Source organism: Pelodiscus sinensis, chromosome 12 (assembly GCF_052426305.1).
Source record: "Pelodiscus sinensis isolate ZL-2025 chromosome 12, ASM5242630v1, whole genome shotgun sequence".
In the NCBI taxonomy this organism is placed as follows: domain Eukaryota; kingdom Metazoa; phylum Chordata; order Testudines; family Trionychidae; genus Pelodiscus; species Pelodiscus sinensis.
This window is the reverse complement of record NC_143063.1, coordinates 23,915,183-23,932,703: the sequence shown is the minus strand read 5'-3', so window position 1 is coordinate 23,932,703 and position 17,521 is coordinate 23,915,183. Positions and strand designations below refer to the sequence as shown.

Below are 17,521 nucleotides of genomic sequence, written 5' to 3'. Positions count from 1 at the left end.
CTAGTTGCTGCAAGTTTTCTTTTACTTTTATGAACATAGCATACCCCCCCTTTTCACCAGAATAGCTGTTAGATTCTAACCTCAGAGATTCACCTCTACTGCTACATATCCATGCAAACTTGCTACTATATTTTGTAATATATCAGAATGTGATATGTATATCAGGTTTTAGCTTAGCATCTGGTCCCCTTAAATAAAAAAACAAAAATAGCATTATCCATTCCTAAAGACTGTTTAAGAATATTTGCATCTCCCCCCTCCCCCAGCAGTAACAAAGGCAGCGGTGTATAGTGCTGTAATTCTAAACTTCAAAGTAGTCAATAGAACCCTATCATTGGTCCCTTCTTGCCTTTCATCTGTTCCAGTACCTTATGCTGCAATTTGGAAGGGACTCCAGAGCTAATAAATCAAACAAACTGATTGTAAATTAGATGGACATTTACAAGTGTTGTATTTTACATAATTTGTATATAGCAGTTCATTAGGTATAGACAAACATAATAGATTTAGTTCTCACAAGATGTTTAATTTTTCTGATGTTTTGATTAATATTTTATTAGAAAGTCAGGATTTCATGTTAGGAAAGATCAGAGCCTTCCTTCAGATTATCAGATAAATGTTTCAATGTGTTTCAGTTAACCTGATAGTGTCATTTATAGCTGATTAAGTAGGAAGGGCTGTAACAGTCACTGAGTGGTAAACCAGTCAGGAATAATACAGAAGTGCTTACAAAGTGGTAGCAGTGCAGTAGGTGGCACTCTTCCTACTGATCAGTATTGCTCCATTGTCCAGCATAGAGGTGATGGTCACTGTACTATCGGAGGGGCCATTTGATTAGATTTAAAATTATAATCCTGATGGTTTCTGGTCATTAAAGATTCCAGATGAATGGTATGGGAATAGAGTTGTTAAACTTGGTACACTGATTAAATTTTAAATCACATCAGAAGCATGCTGAATAGTAGACAAATGCCTGTTTGTTATTAATCATCAATATTTTATAGCCAGTAGACACATTTTTTATCACATTTCAGGTTCTAAGGATATTCTGTTTTTAATGTTAGGCACACACAAAAACAGGTGTTAATTTTAGAGAGATGGACAGCAGTTGGGAACTTGGTTACTGATGCAGAACTACTTTGTTGTCTGAAGGCTTATCTGACAGACTTAAGTGGCTTCTTTGAAATTTCTTAGTAATATACAGCTTCCAAATGAAAGCTGTTGGAAAACACAAGGGCCTCTATCTGCTACCGTAATGTAAACATTTAATTTCATGTTGAAAGTGCAGAGTTACATATACCACAAGTTAGCCAAGTTCCTAAGTCACAGAGAGGACTCTAGCAATCCTTAAAAAGATCACCAGACACCTGGTGATCACCAGGGCCTCGGTATGCCCATGTGAATGCTCTCTCTCACACAAAGCTTCACATAAGATGGTTGCTCCTTGCCTACACACATACATGGCCAGAACTGTACCTGAGAACAAACACTGACACTTCCGGTTGATCTCATTAGAGAGCAAGAATCCCTTACTTTCTATTTTACATGGGTTGAGCTGAGTCAATCATCCTTTATGGCTGAACTAGAAGATTTACCCAGCCTTGTTTGGGTCCTTAACTGAATGATTTTTTTTCATTTAAATCATTGCTGTGGGGTGGGGCTGGGGCTGAGTAGTTCAGCATGCAGGCTGCCCCAAGGAGAAAGGACTAGCAACTTGGGACCAGGTGAGAAGTGCCTTTTTATTCCCCTCCTCCCCCTCCCCCCCCCGGACAGCTACCACCACAAGATTGGCAATGGATGGACCTGGCACCCTGGGAACAAAAGACAGATAAGGGGGGCCCAGAATGTAAGGAGGTTGGGGGCTCCTCCACTGGTACAGTGGATAAGGTACCTGCCTTCAAAGCCAGAAGTCAAGGGCTCAAGCCACCATCCAATATGGGGTCACCCAACAACAGCTTGGCAATGGATGCACCTGGCACCCTTGGGACATAGGATGGATAAGACTCACCTTGCACAGTAACAGAGGTTCTTCAAGATGGTTGTCCCTGCGGGTGCTCCATCTTAGGGGTTTGGGGCACCGCTACACACCTAGTCAGAGATTCACAGCAGCAGTGCCCTCCAGTAGGCTGTGCATGCAAAACAGATGGCATGTACAGTGTGCTACTACACATGTGCTACCAATCACCTTGGCATTTCAAAGCAGCAGTGCTGCATGGAGCCCAGGATCAGCTGGGGAGACCCCAACTGATCCTGGGCTCCAGGTGGCACTGCCCCCTTGAAATGCCACTGCAGCATTTCAAAGAAGCAGCACTGCTCTATCGAATAGTCAATGCAAAAATGCATCAACTACTCAATTAGTCAATTACACAATACTTACAATACTTAACATCCTTAGTATGAACCACCACTGATGTGGCCACTGCCATATGGCCTAGAAACTGAAGACAGGACCTGACTGGAACTTGTGGGTTGGTTTGAAGCAGTGCAATAAGGTCCTTGATGAACTGGAATTTCTGTTGTGGGAGAGAAGCTATTGCCCAAGGACAGTTGAGGTGAGCCCCGATAAAGTCCATAGTCTGGGCTGGTTGTACTTTGCACTTAGGCAGATTTATCTGTAGCTCAAGGGTCTGGAACCAAGCCCTGGTTAAGGAGGCATCATGGGCTTCTTGACTTATGGTTGACTTCATCAGGCAGTCCTTAAGGTAGGGGAATATAGACACCCCCTGTTTGCAGAGGAATGCAACATCCAATGTGAGCACCTTGGAAAAAACCCTGGTTGTTGTGGAGAGTCTGAATGGCGACTTGTTGCCCAGAGCAAATCTTAGGAATTTTCAATGTGCTGGATGGATGGATACATGAAAGTACACATCCTGGAGGCTGAAAGTCAGTAACCAGCCCCCCTTGTTAAAGGCTGGTATTATAGTGGATATGGTGACCATCTTGAAGCCTTGAGGCCATATGTGACAGTTGACCCTTCTGAGATCAAGAACTGGTCTCCCTCCTCCTGACCTCTTTGTTGTGAGGAAGTAGTGTGCCCATGTAGTGCTGGAATACAGGTTCTATGGCTCCTAGATGAAGATGTTTGATCTCTGTGAGATGGGTCCCTGAAGGATAGGGAAGGTGGATGGGGAAAAAGGAGTAGAAGAGAAAGGGATGCGGTATCCACCCTTCACAATGTTCAACACCCAATTATTGGTCATAATGGAGGACCATTGATGGTAGAAAGGTAGTAGGCGATGGCAAAATAGGTGGTGGGACTTAGGTTGCCTTAGATGAGGGGGTGTTATTGGACTCTTGACCTGATATTCAAAATGTTTGTCTCAAGATTGAGGGCTGGGAGGTAGAGTGATAGTCAGGGGTCTGCCTCCATCTAGTTTGGTGTTGCCTTTTATTGTCAAAGTGCTTCTGAGCTTGAGTAAAAGGCGAAGGCTTATAGCGCCATGTAAAATATCTACTCTGTTTGTGCTTTGTTGCAGGGAAGTGGATGCCGAGAGTTTTTAGTGTTGCCTGCGAATACTTGTGGGAATGGAGTGACACACTCGGTGGTGTCTGCAAATAATTTTGAGCCTGGAAGGGAAGGTCTTTGAGCATTGTCTGTACTTCATAGGGAAAGCAGGCTACATGAAGCCATGATAATCTTATCACGACAGCGGTCGCAATGGATCGTGATGATGTGTTGGATGCGTCCAGGGTCACTTGTAGGGCTATGGGTGAGATTAGAGTGCCCTCATTTGTATTGGCTTTGAACTGTTCTCTTTTGTCATCAGAAAGGCTGTTGATAAAGTGTGAAAGTTGCTTGAAGATGTGATTGGCATGTAGTTGGATATACACAGCTGTAAAAATGTGGAGGAATATTCCTTTCAACCCATGAGGTCTGGGCACTTCCATTCCTTATCATACAGTGTGATCCTAGCTGCACACTGTTTTCCCCTCTGGCTGACACCACTAAAGAGTTGGGGAAGGGTAGGCAAACAGGAAATCAGCACCCTTCAGTGCAACATAGTATTTACGATCTTCTGCAGACCAGTGGGATTGTTGCTAGTGTCTGCCAGATGATCTTGGCAGGATCCACGAGCACCGGGTCCATTGGTAAGGCCAGTTTATTAGCTGGGGAAGCATGTAGTATGTTGATCAATTTATGTTGCATTTCAGGGAGACTCTCCAGGGAGACCTCCAGAATGTCCGCCAACCTCTTGTATAGTTCTTGGAAGGAGTAGAAATCATCTGCTGCCGTGGGGAGAGAGGGCATTAAGATGTCGTCCGGGGAGGACGACAATATATAAGTTGGAGGGTGAGAAAATACAGAAGATCCCTCATCACTCAAGGCTGGGTCATCTTCCTTTCAGTAGGCTGACCTGTCCAGAGATGGCAGGGATGTTGCTGTAGATGGTGCTGCTGGAGTTGACTGAGGTTGCATCTGCTGTGGTTACTGGGCTCGGTATGATGCCCAGAGGTGCCAGTAAGGCCAGTTGGGTGGGAGTGGCACAGGAGGTGGCAACCATTGAGGTAGTTGTCATTGCAGTGCTATTTGCTCCTGCTGTTGCTGTGGATGCTTTGGAGAAGAGTGCCTTGAGGTGTGGGTGCCAACCAAGAGCTTGTCGTCCTTGTCATTCAACAGAAGTATTGCCGAGCCTGATGGAGTTGAGATTGGGAACCTGCCTGATATGGCTGTGCCGTTGGTGCTGAACAACAGGGTTGTGGGCACTGAAGTTACTCTGAGCTCCTCCGAAGTAGTGAAAGAGAGCAGTGTCAGGGCAGGGTGTTAACTGCCACAATCTGTGGTGCCGATAGTGCCACATAGGAAATCGTTGGTACCACCTGCCTAGGTGCTGATAATGCCATGTGAGGCTTAGTCTTCGATGCCAACGGTGCCTCAGCCAAAGCTGATTTGTCCTTTGCTTTCATCGGTACTGAGATGGATACAGATGATGCCAGTGGTGCCAATGTAGACTTAGCCATAGGTACTAATGGTGCCATGTGAAGCTTAGCTGACGGTGCCTCAGCCGAAGCTGATTGGACTTTTCTTTCATTGGTATCGAGACAGGTACAGATACTGCCGGTGATGGTCATTTAGATGTAGGCTTTTCTAGCACCTTGGTGCCTGTCTTGGTGAGGTCCTTAGACCCCTGGGGAACCGTCTGTGTCAGACAGTTCCAGTACCTCCCTATCTGGTGCTCTGGGAGAGGTCAGTGCAGAAGCTATTTTGGTGCTTGTCCCCATTTCTTTGAGGGGGAGTCACCCCTACCTGAAGAATGTGATCTCTTCTTGGATTGCTCAGAGGAAGAGTCTCTCATGCTCGAGCCCGCTGGAGCCAGCTTCTCGGACATGGTAAGGGGAGAGGGCTGCTGAGATGGGGTAGAGTGCTCCGGGTCCAAGGCTGGCCTCACCATATTCTCAAGGGAGAGAAGTTTGTGTTGCAGTTCCCTTGCATTGTGCATATAAGCCGTTAGCTGCTAACAGTGTTGGCACTGGGCGGTGGTGTGTGCCTGCCGCAAACACCGTGCACACTGGGAGTGCATGGAGACAGGAACTGAGATCCTGCAGGAGAGGCAGTGTTTGAATGCTGAGGAACCAGGCATCCCAGGGAGAAAAAATTGTCTAAGGCTGAAAGACAGCCTTAACAGGTACAAAAAAGTCTCTCTTTTTAAAAAAAGTAATTAAATGTAACTAGAAAAAACTACTACTAACTGAACACTATCACTAACACTATACTGACGGATAAGAACAAGATCAAATTTGAAAAACTGTTGTAAAGCTGGAGAGCAACTGTGGTTCTGACTGATGCCAGCGGTGGCAGAGAAGGAACTGAGGGGATGTTTGGCTGCACATGTGAGGCAGTGGCACCATGCATGCCGTCTGCTTCGCATATGCAGACTACCAAAGGATACTGCTACTGTATATCTCCAACTAGGTACGCACTGGTGCCCAAAACAGCTAAGGTGGGGCACACACAGGGATACTCCTCAAAGAAGAACTGAGCACTTTTCCCTGGCTCCCTGATAAAGGGCAACAGCCAGCAATGTTCCCATACAAATCAGGGAGGGGAAAGTGTCAGGGAGGGGATGCCCGGGAGCAGAGGCAGTCCCAGATGGAGGAGAAGGATGCCTCAGCCAGCTCTTTTCACCTGCCTGGTGAGTCTTTTTTGTACAGTTTTATGAGAAGCAATCCCATTCCAGGAACATCCTATTTTCCTTGCACAAGCAAACCTTTATCTTGCTTTAAGTTATGATAAGAGGAAGCTGTATACAGGCAGTCCCCGGGTTACGTACAGGATAGGGACTGTAGGTTTGTTCTTAAGTTGAATCAGTTTCAACAGCGGCTGAATCTGGATGCCAGTTCCGACTTACATACAGATTCAACTTAAGAACCCCAGGCATCCCCAAGTCAGCTGCTGCTGAAACTGATCAGCGGCTGATTCCAGGAAGCCCGGGGTAGGGGCTTCCTGTAGTCAGCCACTGGTCAGTTTCAGCAGCGGCTGACTTGGGGACGCCTGGGGCAGAGCAGCTGGGGTGCTGCCGGGTTGGTCCAGTAGTGCCCAGAGCGGCGCTACGGGACCAACCGGCAGCGCCCCAGCTGCTGTACCACAGGCGTCCGGAGCAAAGCCGCGGAGCACGGGGGCAGCGGGACAGCCCAGACGCGCCGTGGCTGTCCTGCTGCCCTCGGGCTCCGTGGCTTTGCTTTGCTTTGCTCTCCCTCTCCCTGGCCTGAAGACCAGGGAGACGGGGAGCAAAGCAGAGCAAAGCCGCGGAGCACGCGGGCAGCGGATCCGACGTCTGCAGACCAGGGAGACGGGGAGCAAAGCAGAGTAAATCCGCGGAGCACGCGGGCAGCGGACAGCCCAGATGCGTCTGGGCTGTCCGCTTCCCGCGTGCTCCGCCACTTTGCTTCCTCTCCCTGGTCTGCTGGAGACCAGGGAGACGGGCCCCGTTCGTAACTGCGGATCCGACATAAGTCGGATCCGTGTAACTCGGGGACTGCCTGTATTGAATTTGGTGGTCCTAACTCTTACTGTTTAGGAGGAGTTTTTGAACAGACAGATTCACAGACAATCAAACTCACTCAAATATAGGTGTTAAGTATCAGAGGGGTAGCCGTGTTAGTCTGAATCTGCAAAAGCGACGAGGAGTCCTGTGGCACCTTATAGACTAACTGAAGTGTAGGAGCATAAGCTTTCGTGGGCAAAGACCCACTTCGTCAGATGCATCGCATGCATCTGACGAAGTGGGTCTTTGCCCACGAAAGCTTATGCTCCTACACTTCAGTTAGTTTATAAGGTGCCACAGGACTCCTCGTCAAAAATAGGTAAAATCTACAGAAAGATGCGTACTTTTCTACATCTGAAGGCAATCATTCCCTTCTCCTCAGCAAATCATGTGTCACTGATTACATATGCCTTGGGCACAGAATGAGCCCAACTCCTTCTCAGCCTAGCTCGTGAAATTTGGACCAGAATGTAGAAACAAAGGTTAGTTTATGGGATCATATATAGTTAACATCATACCTTGTACTGAAGGCAGGTATTTATGAATGCATATATCAAACTAATAATTATGGTTATAATTTTTTAAGAGACATGAAAATTGTATTAACCCACCATTTTATCCAAATGTATAGCCCCCAAATAATTTATACTCCCAAATAATACCCCCTGAAGGAAAAACGGGGCACTGGGTACAATTAGTTGTTGGGGAGAATTAACTGTGCAATTTAATTCTTGGAGATGAGAACAATGAAGACATTTATTTCAACAACCATTTGTCAGCTGGCTAGTTGCCAGTTCCTGTATAGGTGAGATTTCACATTGAAGAAGCCCCCAACTAGCATTGCTCATCACAACTGTGTATTGTGGATGTGTTCTGAAAATGTATGCAGTTATAACAAATTCTCACCACCCAGTTACTGTGAAGAGCACTTTGAAATTCATGTTCCAATTACAGTGGCACTCTTGAGTTTACTGTTAGTGATGGCAATCTTGCTGAAAATTTTTGTTTTTGACTCCTGCAATATAGATAGTCTAAGTAAAGTACTAAACATTTTACAGCATTTAATGCTACCTAAAATACTTACAATGTACTGTTTCTTATTGTTATAGGCAAAGCTGTATATTGCAACTAGAATCTGTTGCATAATTAAGTTTTTATTAGAAAAGCTTCTTGTCTGTTTACAAAGAGAACTTTAAAAACATAATCAGAGTATAAACTGATGCTATGTTGGATTACTGGGTGTGCAAAGTATCCTGAAACAAGACGTATGAGAGGCTGGAACTGACCCATTCAACTCATTGAATCGTTCACTCAGAAACTGATCACGTGGGAGATGTCTGATTATTATACATACACACACACACACAAGTAATTGGTACCAGTGAAAGCTTCATGGATTGGTAGAACTATATCATAGACTATATATCTTCTTGTATGAATATCTTATTTTTAAGTGTCATGACATGACAACTAAATTATTCCAACAAGATTTATGTTTAATTAGTTTAGCCTGTTTTCCTCACTGGTCCTCTAATACCAGCTCAATGTTGACAGGTGAATATAGTGTCAGAGATTAATAGGTGACAACAGGTTATGGGGCAGTGACTGCTCACACAATGAAATAGACCAATGAGGCTACAATGTAAAGATAGCACCAACAATATTCTAACAGTTTTCACTTAAGCAACGAACATGCTTGATTTAGTAAACATTTATTATGAATGCATATTAACAGATATAAATACACAGTGAATCATATAAATGCAGATTTTAAGAATAAACAAAAACTGTATTACATAAAATAAAACCATGATTGTTTTCAGGGAACACATTTTACCATTGCTACAATCTAATTTGTATGATGGAAAGCTATCAACATTTTGACTATACAGAGCTGAGCTTCTCTTCAGACATAATCATCACACTCTTCCTATAGACTTTGGGCACAGTAGTATGACATGCTCTCATGTAAGAAGTTTACATTAAGTCCTTAATGTGCATCATAGAATATCTTAGCCCTTAATCATGGCTTCGGGGTAGAAATAAGCAGATCAAACATAGGACTTAACCCCAGTTTCCCTGATAGGTTTATCTTTAAGTTTCTCCCCAAGAAAATCAAATTCAATTCATAATCTCAATGGCCAATTGTTTTCATAATTCAATTTAAGTATAGTCACATTGATACGCATCAGTACTCAAGAAAATTCTTCTCATCGCATCCATTCTAGGATGGCATAGTTCTCATATTTTGGATTATGATGATTATTTTTGTATAAACTTAAGTTGTTTTTTAAAAAATTGGAATGTATATACATCAACAGTAAAGATGTACAATTATTGGTTATTTGGTGTTAGCTTTGTAGATTTGTTTTAGTCCTTTAGTAAGTAAATGCTCATCTAACTATCGCATGTAAGGACTAAAACAAAGGAAAAAATATTTAGACATTTTAGATCAAATACCCCCCGAGTTCAGCCATAGTAATTAATGTAGAATGTCTCATCTGATAATCTGCTTGAGGTTCATTTATTGAAATGTAATTTAAATTGCAGAAATGTGTAAATGACAAGACTAATTCAGCTGGCACTAAAGGATTCTGCTTACTGAAATACTAACTTTATTTACACGTGACTTCTTATCCATCAAATATTGTACTGGAAGAAGCGGCAGCATGTAAACATTGGAACACATGCAATATGATCCCTTACTAAGAAAAATAAATTGACAGCGTTATTAAAGGCCAATAACTGCCAGTATATACAAACTGTTTACTGAAAGCTCATACAAGACATTCAGGTCTGATTTAATGCTTTTAAAATAAATACCAAAGAATGCAACATTTACAAATAACTCACTAATAAAACACCACTTCCCAGATTTCTTCTTACAATTTGGAATTTCATATTTTGATTAAGCAAATGGGTAGCAGCTCCTTCACAGATCTTAAGGCATATCACATAGCATCAAAATGGAACCGATGGGCTTCTTGTCGTTTCTCTCTGTCATCTGCTTTCTGAAAAAATAAACCATATCACTTTATAGAATACAAGTGACAGCATATCACACACCTTTCATTCTAATAAAACATTAGTTGTCAAATGCCACAGAATGGCTGGTTTTTCCAACTCTGTCATTCAACAGAAGACAGAAAGCTAACTAACTGCCTCAACAATTAATACTTAATAGGTGACAGTTTATAATGGCAATAATTGGCTCAAAATTGGCTGCTGCAGTTAATGATAAGCTTTTTTAGTATTAATGACCAATGCTTTGGGTTATATTCTAATGTATTTTTTCCCAAGGATTATTGCTTAATTAGTTAAATGAAAAATGTTTCTTTGTGTACTTTTGTCATCTGCATTATGAAAGAAGATAAATATGATGAAGAATGGTGAATTGGCTCAAACAACCACAAGTGGTCCCAGCTCTGTTGTAATTTAAGAGTCTCTTAAACTTACGGTTAGCAAAACCAAAATTGGCAAATTGGGCAAAACAGACAGTAAAAGTCAACCAAGTGTAATAATTCAACCAATAACAATATTAAGAACTAGTGATTCTTAACCATAATCATAGGGGGTTCCACTTTGTTTGTAGGCATACACATGTGTATAAAAAGTGAATAACTGGGAACATAAATACATTTCTTTCCTTATTTGGGCGCTATATATGCAGAGCTGTCAAAACAACAGTGTGACTGGTATGAGTGCATTTGGATAAAACAAGAATATTCATCTTGGACCTATATCTTTATGGCCTTTAATTACATGTAATAATCTTCCATGTAGTTTATTCCCTCTCTCCAGCTCAGAATATTTTGCTATGCACTTCTTTCCAAAGTTTACTAATTTTGGATGAATTTTATTGGAAACTGATATGATGCTAATGTGAGAAAAATTTTTGTTTCTCTGAAGTTAGAGTCCTCACAGCATTTCTAATATATGCACAAGCAGACAATGAATCACTATCTGATTTGCAAAATTCTACCTGTTTGCCAAGGCCAATATTTTTTAAGAGCCAGGAAAATATTGTTGTTTGTCACCATCATGGCATAGGTACGTGCCCGAGTGGATACCCTTTCACTACTGTACTAAATAGCTATGCTATATCTACCTTATGTTTATAATTAAAGCTAATTTGTGGAAATCATGCTATTTGTATTGTGTTCTACTGGGTTTTGCTTTTTTAGTCTTCTGTGACAGGTTTATAGTTCTCAGTGTAGTTAAAACCCCCTCATTTTAAACATAAATTCCATGTTTTCTCTTTCATGAATTCTGAAAGTGTTAAAGACTATCTCTGACTTGACAATAATAATACTGATTGGTAACTTTCAAAGCACTGTCTATGTAAACTGATTAATTCCAATATGGCATCATGTCCATTTATAAAGATGGGGAAAACAAAGCAACATGTCTGAATGACTTGCTAAATGGTCACACTGCAGGGCAAAGGAAGTGTTAGAACTCAGGATTTCCAAAGGTTCATGGTTATCTGACACCTATCTGAATGTCAAGTAAAAAATGCAGTAATTTTATTTGACAGCTGTGATTATTGTATGCTAGGTAGCAGCATTTACTGGCCATCCTGCCACTTGAATATTATTGTGAATTGAGAGTAGTTAAGAAAAGCGGGAACATACTTTTCTTTTGTGACATGAAAGAATCCTCTCAAAATACATCTTCAAATCAATGGATTTCTATATGCTGTTGTGTATTGCAGCTATATATCACAAAACAGCCAATATGTCCATGGCAAAATCCTGTACTGTCTTAAGTACTCACGTCAATACAGTCAGTGAGGACAGAAAAACATATCCTTTTTATGTTTTCTTTCTCTATGAACTACCGGCAGAATTTAAGAAGGGTAAGCTGGGGGTTTACATTTAATTTTATTTCCAGACTCATATTATTCCTTTAAACTCTGATCAAAGGCTGAGAGTGCAAGATGTTCAAGATATTCATCCTGGATATGAAATGAAAAAATTCCATTTAGTTATGAATTATGGTTTATCCTGAACTACCAGCACTTGTCTATGTTACTGCTAACTTTTAATTTATAACTTGGAATTAAAACTAAATACCAAATATTTGTTTTTAAGGTTTCAATGAATCCTAAATTGTCCTAATTTTGTGGACAGAAAGAAAATCTGATATTAGTCAGGCATGAGAGTTATTATTATAGATGGATTAATGCAGTTAAAACTCCTCAAAACTCTTTAAACTGAAAATCACTGTTCAGAACAACATACCATAGGGCAGTGGTCCCCAACGCGGTGCCCACGGGCGCCACGGCGCCTGCTGGGGCATTCGTGGGCGCCCGCCGACAACCTGGGCCGGCCCCGCGCACGGGAGGCGTCGGCCCCAGGCGTGCGACATGCACCGGCGCTGGGTGCGCGGCGCTCGGGTGGCCCCAGCCCTGGGACACATGCGGGCGCATGGTGCTCGAGCGGTGCCGGTGCCGGCCCCAGGCTCGGGCGGCAGCGCCGGCCCTGGGCCCACGGCACAAGGCGTTCGGGCGGCCCCAGCCCCGGCTCTAGGGCGGCCCCAGCCCCGGCCCTAGGGCACACGCCGGCGCCAGGTGCAAGGGCATCCCAGTCCCCTGGTGTGCCCCTGGGCACCCGGCGCGTGAGTGGCCTCCACCTCCCGGGCGCCCAGCACGTGAGTGGCCCCCACCTCCCGGGTGCCCGGGAGCCTCTAAAGGTTGGGGACCACTGCCACAGGGCATATCTACTATGTATTTGAAAGAGATTGTAAGCGAGTGAGTCTGTTTATTCAAGAACTCCTCCTAAACTGTAAGGGCTAGGACCACAAAATTTGCTATGCAGCTTCTTCTTAGGATAACTTAAAACAAGGTAAGGTGTTCTTGAGCAGGGGTGGGTGTTTGAAGCCCTCCTGCCCCATGCATAAGGAGATGCATAAAATCAAACAAAAACAACAACAAAAAAGACAATCACCAGGCAAGTGAAAGAGACTGGCTGGCGGCACCCCCTCCAGAACTACTGAAACCCTCATCTCCAGACCCACCCCAGAGCAATGATTTAAATGAAGAAAAAACAACAATTAATTGAATTAAGGACCAATCACCGCCAGGTAAATCTACAGATTGGACCTCCCTAGTCTGGCACCCTCGGGAACTAACCAGTCCCAAACTACAGATTTTGCCAGACCAGGGGAGGTCAATTCCGGCCCATCTGCTAATATACTCCAGGCTCTCCCAGGGTCCAGCAGCAAACCCATCGAGGCTCAATTCCCCCACCTGGCTCCTCTATTAGCTGTTCTGGCTCCCATCCTGGCTGCTGGGCTCCCTGGCTCCGGGCCGTTGGCCCTGGCAGCCAAGTAGGCTCTGTGCCCAGGCTAGGCTGCGCTGCCAGGTTTGATCCTGGCCTTGGCCACCGGGCGGGCTCCACGCCCCCAGACAGGCTGCGCTGCTAGTCCCACTGCTGCCCGGGCTTCACACTCCCATCTGGGGTCCATTGTCGGACCCATCCTCTGGGCTCTGCGCTGTTGGCTCCTTGCCCCCAGGCTGACTCCACTGCCAGTCCCAGCACTGGACTCCTGGCTCCTCTCCTGCTGTTGCCAAACAAGAGAGGCCTGGACCATGGAAGTTCAACCTGAAGTTTGAAATATTAGGAAGTTTAAAGTATTGTAAAGACACAGCTAGAAAATTTCCATGTAATTAAGCTTACCTTTTCTTGCCAGTGCAATATGCCAATTATGGCCAAGATAAAAACGCAGACACCAATTAGGGCAATTGCTGTGAGTAGCACGATGTTACTTGGGGTCAGGTACAGCTTGGCACTCCAGCTACATAGGAGAAGCAAAAGAAACAACAGTAACTCTTCATTAGCAGAGAGAGGAGATTCAACAGAGAGCATGTTTAAAAAAATATAAATGAAGCAAGACAACCCATGACTTGGTCTACAAAAGCCAGGGCTTTACGGAAATATCCCTCCTAATGTTTACTTACAAATATAGGATTTAATATCATTACTATTTTCAAGTAATGCCATTTCTAAATTCAGTGTCTATTGAACTACTTACAAAAGTGCTATGGTTAGCTTCAGGGACTCACTATTTCATTGAAGCACTCCTTAATGTGGCACTTCTTTTGCAGTGGACAAGGAAGGGAGCAAAATAAAATGTACGGATATGTCTCCACTCAACCATGCCTGAGACTTAGGTGGAAGGAAAAGAACAGGGAAACAGTCCACCTGGCATACTGCCTCTTCCATCAAGAAAGCCCATTAGTTGCATTACAGCACTGCAGGTGACATAGGCAGCAGTCATTGTGCATTTCCATCAGTCATCTGCATATTTTCGCTGTTCACAAATTAATGCTGCATTAAGTTTTTCTCATTGCCTGCATAAGCCTCAGAGAAGAACCCACTGCACAGGCACGGCAAGGGCAGCCAATAACAGCTGTGCTTCTGCGGGGGGAAAAAAAGGGAGCCAGGCAGTATCGTGGAGAGTCAACACACTGTAGAGTAGTGCTTTATTTCCTTGCAGATAGAGAAATGGGGGTTCAGTAAGGAATGCAAGCCTTGCTTCCTGTCTCCTCCGCAAAACCCCTGTATTTGGAGGGGAAATGTAGAAAGAAATCTGCCTATAAACTTTGTGGAGTTTCCTGAGTGTTCTTCGTTTTCCTCTATCAAGGAATGATGTGGCCTTATTAACAGCAAATACAAAAATAGTAACAAATTCAGTTTCTGTGACAAACATCTTTACCTTCTCCACACTATGAGGGTGTATGAAGAGAAAGTGATTTAGCCTCTTGAATCGGTTATATTCCACTTTTTGTCATTGGGAATTCATAACAATTTAAAAACTGTAGTAGGTACCTTATACACAGTATGCTACAGACCATGAAACTGGGAAGTCTTCACATCAAAATAATTTTTATGATTTATAAAAAAGAAGTTTAGGATCCAGAATGTTTACTTTTGAGCTGTGGCATAGTTCTGAGGCATTAAAAACTAAGTTAAAAAATATAGCTTTACTTGTTTCAGATAATCAGATGTGCCAGTGTAGCATGGTGTTTTATGAAAACCAACCCTATTGATAATAGGAAGTTAATAAGTAAGATGCCAACACTCTTGGAAAAGGCTGAAAAACAACTATAGCCAATCAAATGTCATCTCATTCTTTGCTTGAAATACAAATGGTTTGATATTGATTTTACTTAAGTATTTCAGCAAAATTAGCTGCAAGTGTCTTATTTGTGGAGTTGGGATATAATGCTTTCAAACTGCAAATATAAAATGTTAGCATTTTCGATTACTGACACATTAGGTACCATCTACAGAATTTCTGTAAAAACAGATGAATCCACAAGGAACTGCGTCTCTCCCTATCCTACAGCTCTCCAGCACCTTTCCATTAAGGGACAATTTACCTGCCTCCCTGATGCCCTTTTCTGACTTTGTCTATGGGAGGGGGAAGTCCAGATTTGCAGTACACTTAGTTTAATCCATAAATTGGGTGTATAGTTAATTGCTGTTTGTTAGTTAGATTTTATGGATTAAATCAAATCTACTGACCAATGAGTTCAGTTTCTGTAGTCAATAAATCTTGAAACAGACTGAAAAATGAATTCAATATGTATTTTATTTATAAATGAATTTGGAGAAAAAAATACTTGGAAACATAAAGAGGCAAATAAAAGTGATTAATAGGTTGGTTGTAGCTGAAAATGGTACAATAGAATCCATAAAAAATATCAAAGGCCATGAGAGTGCATCCAAATTACTTATTGCTTATTTGGAAAACTGTACCCTGGCATTACTTTCAAAGTACACTTTGTCAGTAAGTTTTTATTTTTAAACAAGCTTTTTATTTATTTTTTGGGGTTTTTTTTGGTATTTGAATCACTATTTTTGGAGTTGCATGCAGGTACATTCTGGCTGGCCATTCAGCAATATACTTAAAAATGTGACAAATATTAAGTAGTATCCCAGGGTATGTCTACACTACCACCCTAGTTCGAACTAGGGTGGTTAATGTAGGCAACCGAAGTTGCAAACGAAGCCCGGGATTTAAATATCCTGGGCTTCATTTGCATCTTGCCGGGCGCCGCCATTTTTAAAGCCCCGGTAGTTCGGACTCCGTGCCCGCGGCTACACGCGGCACGGAGTAGGTAGTTCGGATTAGGCTCTCTAATCCGAACTACGGGTACACCTCGTTCCACGAGGAGTAACAGTAGTTTGGATTAGGCTCTCTACCTACTCCGTGCCACGTGCAGCCGCGGGCATGGAGTCCGAACTACTGGGGCTTTAAAAATGGTGGCGCCCGGCAAGATGCAAATGAAGCCCGGGATATTTAAATCCCGGGCTTCATTTGCAACTTCGGTTGCCTACATTAACCACACTAGTTCGAACTAGGGTGGTAGTGCAGACATACCCCCACTGATTTAAATGGATTAATCTAGTCTGACTTCATGCATAACATGAACAGTCCATAGCATTTCACCCAATAATTCCCAAATCAATTTCAATTGTTTGCACCAGAAGATGATCTTTTAGAAAAATATCTTAGGCTACGTCTACACTACAAGGTTATTTCAAAAGAACTCCTGAAATAACAATTTCAAAATAGCCTGTCCATGCTACAGGGAAGCCTCAGGAATGTAACCCTGACATACAGCCCCAGGAAGCACTGGGGATTGATTACTTTGAATGACTCTGTGGAGTAGTTATTTTGAAATAACAGCGGCTGAGCATCCACACTAATGCTATTTCAAAATAGGTGTTATTCCTCGTAAATTCAAGGATTATTATTTCAAAATAACAAGCCTGTTATTTTGAAATAACATGCTTTCTGTGTGGATGCTCACCTTGTTATTTTGAAATAATGGTAGTTATTTTGAAATAATTCTGTAGTGTAGACATGCCCTTAGTGTTCTGTAAGACAGGCTATCTTTCAAAAGAGAGACGATCAGTTTTACTTACAAGTTAGAAGGTGTCCGAGACAGAACATCAGGAATGACTGCCCGTCGCAGGGAGCCATAGCCTGTAATACCTCTGAGGCTGGTATAGGGGGCTCTGTCTGTGAGGTGGAGTGTTTTCCATATAAGGGCATGTAAATTAATAATCTTCCCCTGCTCGCTCCACCCATTGCAGTAACAGATCAGCCAGTGGGCTGACTGGTGCTCAGGCCTGCTACTCCACCCACTGCAGCAAAAACCAACCTATGGGGTGATAAGTTCACAGGCAATAAAACAGGCAGGCAGCCCCTCTCTCACTGGGGATTCGCATTGAGTGAACGCCTGGCCTGATCACCCAGACGCCTTGCACCCCCCGCTCTTGAGTCTTACTGAGCGTACTCCGAGTTGGTCGACCCGAGTGGAGACAGTTTATGAGCGTGTGACCGGTACTTGTGTTCCTGCTGTCTCCAGAACTGGTATAACACCCCCCCCCACCACCATCATCCCTATCCTAATTGATTTTTTAGTTGTCCTTATTGCTTGCCAAGTGACAGTGGCTAAAAAGTTACTAAGTTAGTTTATAAATAGTTGTGGTTTAGATTTTTTACTGTTTCCTTGTATAAAG

The 17,521-nt window shown here is 43.0% G+C and overlaps 1 protein-coding gene and 1 long non-coding RNA gene across 3 annotated transcripts in view; one reads left to right on the top strand and one right to left on the bottom strand.

Moving 5' to 3' along the window:
- The window catches only part of LOC149523727 (uncharacterized), a 36,768-nt gene that overhangs the window by 241 nt on the left and 19,006 nt on the right, over positions 1-17,521 (top strand). The window lies entirely within an intron of this gene.
- ITFG1 (integrin alpha FG-GAP repeat containing 1) overlaps positions 8,680-17,521 on the bottom strand; it is a 214,019-nt gene continuing 205,177 nt past the window's right edge. For both annotated transcript variants that reach the window (XM_075940203.2, XM_006121184.5), the window contains exons 17-18: positions 13,664-13,781; positions 8,680-9,994 (exon numbers count right to left, since the gene is read on the bottom strand). In XM_075940203.2, the coding sequence (XP_075796318.2) occupies positions 9,935-9,994; positions 13,664-13,781 (178 nt within the window). In that variant the 3' untranslated portion in view covers positions 8,680-9,934. The remainder of the gene's footprint in view (positions 9,995-13,663; positions 13,782-17,521) is intronic.